General features: G+C 45.4%; 1 protein-coding gene across 1 annotated transcript in view; it reads left to right on the top strand.

Moving 5' to 3' along the window:
• Positions 1-12,186, top strand: part of ALDH1L2 (aldehyde dehydrogenase 1 family member L2) — an 81,198-nt gene that overhangs the window by 21,686 nt on the left and 47,326 nt on the right. Inside the window, exons 2-3 of the mRNA XM_040408065.1 lie at positions 9,156-9,300; positions 11,950-12,184. Of these exons, the coding sequence (XP_040263999.1) occupies positions 9,156-9,300; positions 11,950-12,184 (380 nt within the window). The remainder of the gene's footprint in view (positions 1-9,155; positions 9,301-11,949; positions 12,185-12,186) is intronic.

Genomic DNA, 12,186 nt, shown 5'->3' with positions numbered 1-12,186 from the left:
AGTCCGGTCCCCAAACATGTTTGCACGTGCAGCGGGCTCCATAGCCGCCGGGTTTCTGCTACTTTAAATAGCCATAAGGCTGATCGCATACATTTTCCCTTTCAGATGCCGTGGTCAAATGTGACCACGGCATCTGCGCAGTCTGGAAGCGGAAGTTGCGCACTTCCGCTCCGGTAACAGCGTTCCCTGACTGAGATCGGGGAACCTGGTACATTGATCTAATAGGCTGAAGCCTCAAGCAGGCTTCTGTGCCTATTTGATGACTATACCAATACAGGTCACTAGGTGGCATCATTGTATTGGTATAGTGCAAATGAAGTGTTCAATGGTATCTATATAGACATCAATGAACACAATAGGCAATCTAATGATTGCCAGTTATTGTCACCCATGGTGACTTAAAAAAAGTTAAATAAGTTTTTGCAAATATAAAAAAAATAAAAGTTCAAATCACCCCTTTTTATTAACAATAAAAAAATAAACATCATGGGTATCGCGCGTGCGAAAATGCCCATACTGTTAAATATAACAATATTAATGGCATACGGCAAATGGAGTAGGGGGGGGGGACTGCCAATTTGCCATTTTTTGTCACTTCAAATACCCAATATTTTTTTTATAAAAAGTGATCAAAAAGTCGCACACACTTAAAATTGGTATCACTGAAAAGAACAGATCGTCCCGCAAAAATGAGCCCTCACACAGCCCCGTACACATAACTACCAAGTTATAGGGGTCAGAATATGGTTATAAAAAACATTTTTTTTCTCTCAAAGTTTTTTTTTTTCAATATTAAAACGCAATTAAAATTATACAAGTGTGATATCGTTGTAACCGTACTGACCTGGAGAATGACGATAACAGGTCAATTTTACCTCATAGTGTAGAGTGTAAAAAAAAAAAAAAAAACTTTAGCAGAATTGCGTTTTTTCCCAATTCTACCCTATTTGGATTTTTTTTTTTACTGCTTCCTACTACATGGTATGCAACCGGAAATGGTGCCATTAGAAAGTACAACTTGTCCCGCAAAAAATAAGCCCTCATAAGGCTATGTGAATGGAAAAATAAAAAAGTTAGGACTATGGGAAGGTGGGGACTGAAAAACGAAAACGCAAAAATGGAAAATCCCAGGGTCCTTAAGGGGTTAATAAAATCTACACGTGTCAGGCAAATTCAGAGTTCATATTTGGAATCAGCGCGCTCATTTTAGTATAAATCACATGTTTTTCTCTCATTAGCAAAATCATTGTTGCGCGGTGTTATCAGCATTAGGGTTATTTAAAAAGACGACTGAGGGGAGATCTAATTACTATGTATAAATGATTCAGGGGTCAGTACAGAGATCTATCCCATCATCTATTTATCCCCAGGCAGGGCCGGTGCAAGGATTTTTGCCGCCCTAGGCAAGATAAAAATTGCTGCCGCCCCCCCCTCCCCCTTATCAGATGATCTGCCCATATCATGACATCACATATGTTCACGTGACGTCCTCAAGGGTGGGAGGAGTCAGGGAGGGGTCAGGGGGTTCAGTCCAGATCAAGATCATTCAGGGTCCAGGAGGGCGGCAGAGCTCCGCCTCCGCTCCACCCTCAGCAGCCTGCCAGGTAAGCGAGCACAGCAGGCGCAGTTAGTCACTCAGTCAGACCACCAGAGAGACAGACACAGACAGCACAGCGGTGTCAGACTGTCATTGTCACTGTCAGTGTCAGTGTGACAGACAGTCTCAGTCAGACTGTCTCTCTGGTCTGCTGCGCTGGTGCACCCCCGCCCCACCCCCACGGCTTCACTGAGATCTGTGGATGACGCACTGTTATGGGAGGATCTGTGGATGACGCACTGTTATGGGGGGATCTGTGGATGACACACTGTTATGGGAGGGGATCTGTGGATGACGCACTGTTATGGGAGGATCTGTGGATGACGCACTGTTATGGGAGGATCTGTGGATGACGCACTGTTATGGGAGGATCTGTGGATGACGAGCTGTTATGGGGGGGATCTGTAGATGACGCACTGTTATGGGGGGGACCTGTAGATGACGCACTGTTATGGGGGGGATCTGTAGATGACGCACTGTTATGGGGGGGATCTGTGGATGACGCACTGTTATGGGAGGATCTGTGGATGACGCACTGTTATGGGAGGATCTGTGGATGACACTTATGTCATCCACAGATCCCCATAAGTGTCATCTACAGATCCCCCATCAGATGCATCAGTGTGGAGGGAGGAGGCGGGGACACTCATGGCGGGGCCCGGTGCAGTGATTCTACTCTAATACACCGGGCCCCGCCGCAGCTGTTAAGTACATTCAATCCGAATGGGTCCGCAATTACTGTACTGTACTTACTGTAGTACCTTATGTATAGCATTAAGACGGCGCAGACCAGCAGCTCCCTCGGTCATGCGCCGCCTGCCGCAGCTCCCTCCTCATGCGCCGCCTGCCTGCTTATCTCACTTTATGAATGAACAGGCAGACGGGCAGGCGGCACATGAGGAGGGAACTGCAGCAGGCGGCGCATGATCGAGGGAGCCGACGGTCAGCGCCATCTTAATGCTATACATAAGGTACTACAGTAAGTACAGTACAGTAATTGCGCACCCATTCGGATTGAATGTACTTAACAGCTGCGGCGGGGCCTGGTGTATTAGAGTAGAATCACTGCACCGGGCCCCGCCATGAGTGTCCCCCGCCTCCTCCCTCCACACTGATAATTCGCTGGCCGCGCTGTGCAGCATAGCAGTCAGCGAAGTATCCACAATCGGCTTTATAAGACGCACGGCCATTTCCCCCCCACTTTTGGGGGGGAAAAAGTGCGTCTTATAAGGCAAAAAATACAGTAAATAATAAACATATTGCATTGTCTACTGACTACTTACCACCAGGACAATACGATGAGCTGGTCTCGCCTGCAGTCTGGCTCTGGGGACTGGTCCTCCTGGAGACAAACACACGGTAGGTAGTAATTCACCAATGTCGCCCTGGGGTCCGTCCATCCTGGGGAAGAAGAAAGCAGCTGCACCTGTCCTGCTGCACTCCAATCCAGGTAGGATGGTCTGGACTGGAGCCCACTTCTGTTCTGTTCTGTCCCAGAAGAACTGTCTAGGACTTTAGGAGAAGGCAATTTAGGCACTGCTGCCGCACTGGAGGTCGGGGGAGGCAAATTGCTGGTGGCTGCCTTCTCTCCCTCCTTCGCTCCGCCTCCACCCCTCTCTCTCTGTGTGTCACGTGACGTGCTCAAGGGTGGGAGGGGTCAGGAGGTTCAGACAGTTCAGATCGATTCAAGATCAATCAGGGAGCCTGGGAGGGCGGCAGAACTCCGCCTCCGTTCCACCCTCAGCAGCCAGCCAGAGCCAGGTAAGCTAGCACTGTGCACAGTCAGCAGGCGCAGCCTCGCAGACCGCAGTTAGTTACTGACTCACTACTCACTAGTAGGAGTCAGACTACAGCAGTGACTGTGAGTCGGCAGCCGGAGGCGGCCCGGCTGGAGATTCTTTAGAGCGGCAAAGCGCTCACCCTCAGACGCTCAGGCGGCGCGGCGCAGCGCAGCATGAGGGGCGCCGCCGGCTGGCCGCCTGAACTTAAATTATAACCAACGTTTTGTTTTTTTTTAAGCCGCAACGGGCGCCCCCTGCTAAATGGCGCCCTAGGCGACTGCCTAGTTCGCCTTACTGGTGGCGCCGGCCCTGTCCCCAGGACTGTGACTGTGACTGTGACGAGGGGACATCCTCTGCGTCTGGAGGAAAGAAGGTTTGTACACAAACATAGAAGAGGATTCTTTACGTTAAGAGCAGTGAGACTATGGAACTCTCTGCCTGAGGAGGTGGTGATGGTGAGTTCACTAGAAGAGTTCAAGAGGGGCCTGGATTTATTTCTGGAGTGTAATAATATTACAGGCTATAGCTACGAGAGAGGGGTCGTTGATCCAGGGAGTTATTCTGATTGGAGTCGGGAAGGAATTTTTTATTCCCCTAATGTGGGGAAAATTGGCTTCTACCTCACAGGGTTTTTTTTTGCCTTCCTCTGGATCAACTTGCAGGATAACAGGCCGAACTGGATGGACTAATGTCATTTTTCGGCCTTATATACTATGTTACTATGAGGAGACCTGCAGTACAGAGAGGATGGTGGGGATGTATCTAATGAGCAGCAGCACTTGTATGCAGTTGGCTCCATTACCACAGCCCTACATTGCCACAGTCTGTCTTGAACTCCATACAGATTTTGAGCCGAAGATCTTATCAGCTGTATTCAGGATCATATTCCCTGACAAGTAGAGCAGAGAGGAGGATGAGGCAGCTCTTTAGCTCAGTGTTGTGAAGTAACTTCTCCTCCTGTGTTATTAGGAGAGGTTTTGTGTGCACTAATAGGACGGCGGCCATTTTATTTCTTCTAATGATTCCTCCCTAGACAAAACGAGCCATTATAACTAATGAAAGGTATGTGGGAATATATTTATAATAAAGTATTTTCAGTTATTTTACTTTATTCATTCCTGGAGAACCCCTTTAAAGGGAATGTGTCATCAGAAATTGACCGGTTGTTTAAATAACATTTTATGTTAAACATACACAGTCGAATCACATTATTATGACTATTTCCTACATTCGACATTGGCTGCGTGTAGCTTGGTGGGTATATAAGGTGTGTGATAGGCTGTCTGCACACATATCCCTCATTGCTGTCGTGGGCTAAAGGGGCAATTTATCAGAGTTACAAAAAGGGCTGATCATTGGCTTTCAGGCCTAGAGTGGCAGTATTTCTGAAACTGCGCAGTTTGTGAACTGTGCGCGTGCCGCTGTGGTGAAAGTGTATCGTGAGAGGACAACTGGCACCATTGTGAATATGTGATGTGGAAACTGGAGCACCACATGCCATTGATGTCAGAGGTGAACGTCAGCTATGAAGGTGCACAAGGGCAGACAGCATGCTTTAGTGGAGCAACTCGCTACCAGACGTATGTCTAAAACAAGTGAACCCTACTGTGTATCGGGCTCCAAAGCAGATGGATGGTCACTACACCTCTGCTAACAAAGCTGCATTGGCAGAAAAAGCTTTATTTTTCACGGCAGTATCAGAATTGGACCTCCAAAGGGTTGCCTTCTCCGATGAGTCACGTTTTCTGCTTCCCCAAACAGATGGACATTGGCACGTCAAGCAACTAACATCAGAGAACAAACACCCTGCAACCATTGCTGGAAGAACACAAGCTGGTGGTGGCAGTGTTATGGTCTGGGGAATGTTATTGTGTCATTCTTTGGGCCCAGTCATCCATGTGGAAGGCACTCTCCTTGCAGATCACATACACTCACACATGATGATTGTCTTCCCTGGGGCGGATGGGATCTCTCAGCAAGACAATGTGACATGTCACATGGCTAAGAAATGTCCATGTCAGAGAAGTATGACCTAAGACTTCCAAGTACTACCCTGGCCACTCAGACTTGAACCCAGTTGAGCATCTGTGAGACCACCTCAATCATGCTTGCTCTCTGAATCCTCCTCCATGCACCCTCCAGTATCTGTGGGATGCAGTGCAGTCAGCATGGCACCAGATACCTACCAGGTGACAACCTACCAGGGCCTTAGTGAGTCACTCCCGACCCATCTAGTTGCTGTCCGTGCTCCACATGGCAGTTACTCTGGATATTAGCTGGTGCTCCAATATTCATACGCGGTGCATGTGTCAGGGTCGGCGTCCCGCAAACATCCAAAAGAAAGGACCGGCACTCGCTGAAATATCCATTTCAGCGAGTGCCGGTCCTTTCTTTTAGATCTAATAATAGGTCATGATTTGTTTTTCTGTACAGGTAACTTTTCAGTAGCTGTTCTCATTATTACTACGGGCAAGATAACAATGACAAGTTACACCTCTACATAGATAACACAGAATCCACCATTCACAATTGGACATATCCCTGCTTATCAGCTCCTTCCTCACCTCTGCACAGGTCACACAGCATGCCTAGAAAACTCAATGAGACCCGCTCCTGTCCATTGTGTCTATGGCCCATGTAGCTGCTTTCAAAAGACAGGATATATATTTTCAATATTTTAGGCCCGGTGGCCAGTGTAAAAACTATAGGATTTTATGATTGTTTTTTTAAATACAGATAACGACATGAAAATTGAAAGAAAATCACAAAGCAATTCTAAAAGAATATGCATAACATAAACAATGACAATAGGTCATTTTCTGATGACCCATTCCCTTTAAGGGTCCATTCACACGTCCGTAGTATTTTGCGGATCCGCAAAACACCGGGCCGGAACCCCAATAGAAATGCCTATTCTTGTCCGCAGCTGCGAACCGGAAATGAATGGGTCCGCACCCGTTCCGCATAATTGTGGAACGGATCCGGACCATTCATACGGATGTGTGAATGGACCCTAAGAGTGTTTTTTCTAGACTGATACTAGTAGCCATGTGCTGTCTCTTGCTTTGCTAGGTTTCTATCCATTTAGCTCCCATTATAAACGGTCCTTTGTAGTAACTGGGCAGGGTTACTTGTCATTGGCAGTGATGTTGGCAGTATTTTGGAATATTCAATATTGATACTGTAAAGTTGTGATAAGCTGCGATAGCATTTGGTAACATAGTTAATAATTGATACCACTTGTTAAAGTAGACAGTGTTGGTGTAATGGTGCAGAACCCCAAGCAAACAGACAGGGGTTAAACAATAGTGGATTTATTAATAAACGGCAGTACAGTCCAAACCAGTAAGCATATACAGGTAATCAACCCGAATAATAACCTGTGCAGGGAAACACCAAGGGGTCAGCCAGTGACCAGGCCAAAGTTCTTATGCGCAGTATTAGTCCAAGTAACGTGGTACCTAGGGATGAGACGTCAGGGTTTTCGGGGTCCGATCCAAAGTCATACACAAGACAAACTGTTCAGCAAAGATGAGTTATCCAGAGGCAGTCTCTAGAGCTAAATCAAGGAAGGCAGAGGTCATGCACAGGTAAGTCTGTGAGGACATGAACTGCAACATACACCCGGGTTGTCCAAACAACAGTGGGCACTGACCATCCAGGGAGATCACCTTTTAAGTACCTGCTAGCCAATCACAAAGTGCCATGTGTCTATTCCTCATAGGTCATATAATGATCCTAATCCCTGACACTTGTGCGGCCTAGGCTGCTCCTTAGTACTTAACCCATGCCTGCCCTCTAATCTAGAATTTATGTACAGGTATTTTTCCCGTCAGCGCCCGGCGTAGCGAATAAGATGCGTGTACGTTTGGTTGCGTATCATTTTGCAAACCTCCTCCCAGCATGAATACACGATCGCGTTGGCACTGACACCGGAACGGAACCCGCAGGTGATACCGGAGACAGGACCAGCCGCTGCGTGCCGCCACCAGTCCGGTCAATCTGCCTCCGAGACCCTGGCGGTCTTCCCCTCCGGCGACCATGCAGACCCACTACCGCAAAGGAGTCGGAACCGAAGACTCCCCAGGCACATGTGTGACCTGTCCCGCTACTCCAACGGGGTCCCCTGCAGGCCGAGCCCCACGAGGATCCCTGGGGGCCCCAGTGGATCGCAGAACAGGAGAGTGTCTTACAGTTGGGTTGAAAAATAATTCAAATTTTCGCCTAATATAATAAATATCTGCAAAATAGGGGTTCTCAAATAAGGATACCTAGGTGTGCTATAACCAAGGGTGCAGAAAAGATGCACCCAAAACGTGTCAGATAGTCAGACCTTCTTGCATGTTTGTATCTGCACACTTGGCCAATGTTTAAAGCGTCCTAATAAACTTTGGAATTTTTAACCTTGACCAGAGGCTGGCGTTCCCTTCAATCATGATCATTTTGATCCATATATAACAAAGAACTGTATTTTGTACTGCAAGGGGCAAATGAGTATAGAATTCATACAGTAAGCACGGACACATCTCAGCTTATGTTCTTTTTTTCTTCATATCCTTATAGGACACTGGGACTGTATTGGTATGTGTGCCCTAAGACAAAGAGAGGACTCCTTGGGTAAAGTCTCTTAATATTCTGTGGAGCCTCTTGTTCTCTTTGGACATATCAGATACTAGGCATAACATAACAGATTTCTGGTTAGGAGCCTGGGAAAAGCTGGATGCCAACTCCTGGAACATTGCAATTATTCATTAGTGATCAAGTAGCAAATTATTGTATTTTACGCCCTATAAGATGCACCGGCCCATAAGACGCACCTAGGTTTTAGATAAGAAAAATATATTTTCTATTACACCTCAGGTCAGACCAGCAATCAGACCCCCAATGTTAATCAGACCTCAGCTTACAGCCCCAATCAGACCCCAATGTCAGTCAGACCTCAGACCAGACCCCCAATGCCTCAGATCAACCCCCCAACCTTCAGCCATCTATCAGCCCCCAGCCATCAGCGCAAATAAAATAAAAACACTTACCTCTCCTTCTCCTGGATGCCACCGCTCCTCACCATCGCGATCCTCTTCATCCTGCTGTCGGCTGTGCTCTGTGAACTGGCGCGCACAGCATGAGGTCACAGAGTGCCCTCACACTGTGCGCAGCCCTGCACAGCCGACAGCTGAGGACCAGGAAGCGGTGAGTACAGAGCCTTCATTAGTATTCGCCCCATAAGACGCATGGGCATTTTCCCCCCACTTTAGGGGAAAAAAGTGCTTCTTAGGAGGGTGAAAAATACAGTATTTCATACACTAGAGGTCTAAATCCATATATTATAATTTGTTGGATCATCCCCACAGCAGTGACAGAGCTGATTATAGGCTGCACCTTATCCTGAAGCATTCACACTACCGTACCCCTTTTGCAGTGTGCAAATCACGGATCCGCAAAATACGGATACAGTCTGTATCGTGCTTTTCATGGGAGCCATTGTAACAATGCCTATTCTCGTCTGCATCTTTTATGTGTAGTCGCGGAATGGACATACGGATGCGTACAGCACACTGTGCTGTCCGCATTTTTTGCAGCCCTATTAAAATGAATAGATCCGCATCCAATTTGCAAAAATGTGGATTTGATACGGAAAATATATACAGTTGTGTGTATGGGGTCTTATGCAGTTTTTGTAATAACATTTTGTATTCTCTTATTATAACACATTATTGTTTTTAGCATTGTATTTCAGGACTGCCTGTAAGGAGTGTAAATGCTGATGTATATTTCAGGTTTACTTCCAGAATAAGCTACGATTAGCTGTTATTGGTCAGAGCGTCTTTGGCCAGGAAGTGTATAGTAATCTACGCAAGGAAGGACATAAAGTGGTGGGAGTCTTCACAGTTCCAGACAAGGATGGAAAAGCAGATCCTCTTGGTAAGTGTTGTATTCAGAGTCACCCAGACACTTATCTTTGTCATAGAAAGACAATGTGGAATCACTCTATGTAATTCAACTTTTGACTCCCCTATAAGTGACCACAAGGTTTTCTTTATTTTAGACCAAGTCTTCATTTAAATGTGAAAAAGTACCCTTGTTGATCCAAACGTGTTATTAAAGTTGAGATAAAGCCCTAATTAAAATGTAAAATAATATACATATGTTGGTTTGTCGTGTGTGGACAAGTCCCGGTTATATAGAAAGTATAAGGTTTATATGACCTGGGGCCTTCACCTCCTTGAGGACCCTAAGGGACTTCAACAACCACAACTACCTCTCTGATATTTCCTTATGTATCTCTTCAATTTAGTGACACTTATTGTAGTTAATTATGAGTTAGGAATCTACACTGAGGAGTGAAGGCCTCTAAAAAACATAAACTTAGCCTATGAGCCTTCTACCTCTCAGAAAAGAGAGATCCTCTGGCTCTTCAGCAAAACTTTCTATCTGAGAAGAGGTTGAGGCACATGTTTGTAGCTCTGTTTTCTTCATAATTCCCATAGACGTCCTTGAGAGGTCAGGTATAGACTGGGATCCAGAGTTAGAAAAGAGGCCCCCACCAATTTTTTTGCCATGGGGCCTACACAAAACCCAGCAAGCCAAATACGTGGATCCGACTCAAAAAACACATAACATATTTGAGCAAGACACACTATTCAGCAGGTAAAAACCTTATGTTTTTTATTCAGAAGTCAGGTGCCAGGGCCCCCTGTCCGTTTTCTTAAATATCCAGTGATCTACCTGATCCTAGACAAAATTATGCAGCTGTTCAATCACAGCCACAAATTCTCTGTCCTTTCCAAACTAATTTGTATGGTCAGTGCAGGGCAAGAAGGAGAAACAAAGTGCAATGAGTACATCTTGTTAAGCTACCTGTCACATACAGGAGACAGGAAACACACCTAGAGCCAGGGAAGGTGATTTTAAACCTAGACACTAAATATTAACCCCTTAACTACCATAGATCACCAGGGAAGGGTGCATTACGCCCTCACTACATTAGACCACAGGAAAACAGGTAAAACTCAACAAATGCCCTAGCTAGAACATCAAGGTAGCTGACATTAACCCGTTAATTATCCCTAGATAATCAGTGAAACTGTTATAAACCCCTCTACAATCCCATACCACCAAGGAGGACTGATTGAGAAAAGTAGCATATATATAGAGTATTAGATAGCACAGAGGACAGAAGATTCAGTATATTGGGCAGACTAGATGGGCCAAATGGTTCTTATCTGCCGACACATTCTATGTTTCTATGATAACAGTTTGAGACAGAAAGAGACAATGATAAAAGTGTGGAAGAGAAAATAGAAAAAGCCATACAAGAATGTAATATCTTGATGGAACTTTTGGTCTCTTATAAGATATCAACTAAAATTGAACTGTGTATGGTGGGACTTTGGTGGATTGCTCTTGCCTTGGTGGGTTTTGTGGGAGGGGGGGTGGTGTGGGGGGGGGGGATTTTTAGATGTTGTATCTTTTGTTTTGAAAATTTTAAATAAAAATTATCTGATTTAAAAAAAAAATTGAACTGTGTACCAGGACCTGGAATTGGAGAGCAGTGGGAACAGGAGCAGTGGTGGGGGATAGGTCGGGTGATTAATGATTATTTTCTATTTTTATCTCTATTGCCCCAGACAACCCCTTTAATGATCTGACCATAACAAATAAAAATTACCCATTTGGTCAGAATCCATATGTCTGTGATCAATGTGAATTATTTATATCTTATTTATTATACATTATTTAATAAGATTTGCTATAACTTTTCAATAAAATCATTAATTTTATTTAATTGTCCATGGCTCAAAATTGTTCTTCAACGTTATATACCAAAACCATATGTGTGTGACAGTCTACTTCCTTGATGTAATCCATTAATTCTTTTTCTTGTAGACCAGTCTCTATGATACTGCGCACTACCTTCCCGGAATAAGATCTGATCCCCCTGCTGCAAGATACCCGCAGTAGTACAATCAGTTTCTATTCCTAATTACCTTACTGATGGTTTCTTTCTCTGCGGCATCCGTGTTTCTCTAAATGCAGTGTGGGACTCACGCTGTAACAGGTTTGGTATCTAGGCTATGGATTGCGCCCTGGCCGGTGGGGCGATTCCGTTTGTTCAGAATTGCAACTCGTGCTCTCAAGTAGCAACTAGTGACGTCACTATGCAACTACGGATGGGTCCCAAACGGAATTGCGCAACACCAACCGGGGTGCGATCCATAGCCCAGATACCAGACCCTTTACAGCGTGAGTCCCATACTGCATTTAGAGAAACACGGATGCTGCAGAGAAAGAAACCATCAGTAAGGTAATTAGGAATAGAAACTGATTGTACTACTGCGGGTATCTTGCAGCAGGGGGATCATATCTTATTCCGGGAAGGTAGTGCGCGGTATCATAGAGATTGGTCTATAATTTACGTGTTGTGTGCAGCAGTTTGTGCGGTTCTGCTGCGATACTGCAGCCAAACATAGAGGAGCGGGGCACAAGCGTCAGTGGAATATCCAGCTATATTGAATTATTTTTCTTGTTTGTAGCTGTCAACTGATTGTTAGTTTGTCATCTCTGTTGTAGCGGTGGCAGCAGAAAAGGATGGCACACCAGTATTTAAGTTCCCTCGATGGAGACTGAAGGGCAAACCTATTCCAGAAGTAGTAGATGCCTACAAAGCTGTTGGAGCCGAGCTCAATGTTCTACCATTTTGCTCCCAGTTTATACCTATGAATGTCATTGATAACCCTAAGCATGGATCTATTATCTATCACCCTTCCATCTTGCCTCGTCACAGAGGAGCCTCAGCTATCAATTGGT

The sequence above is a fragment of the Bufo bufo genome, chromosome 1 (genome assembly GCF_905171765.1).
Source record: "Bufo bufo chromosome 1, aBufBuf1.1, whole genome shotgun sequence".
Classification (NCBI taxonomy): Eukaryota; Metazoa; Chordata; class Amphibia; order Anura; family Bufonidae; genus Bufo; species Bufo bufo.
The sequence above is the reverse complement of the archived record's forward strand: the minus strand, read 5'-3'. Positions and strand labels throughout refer to the sequence as shown.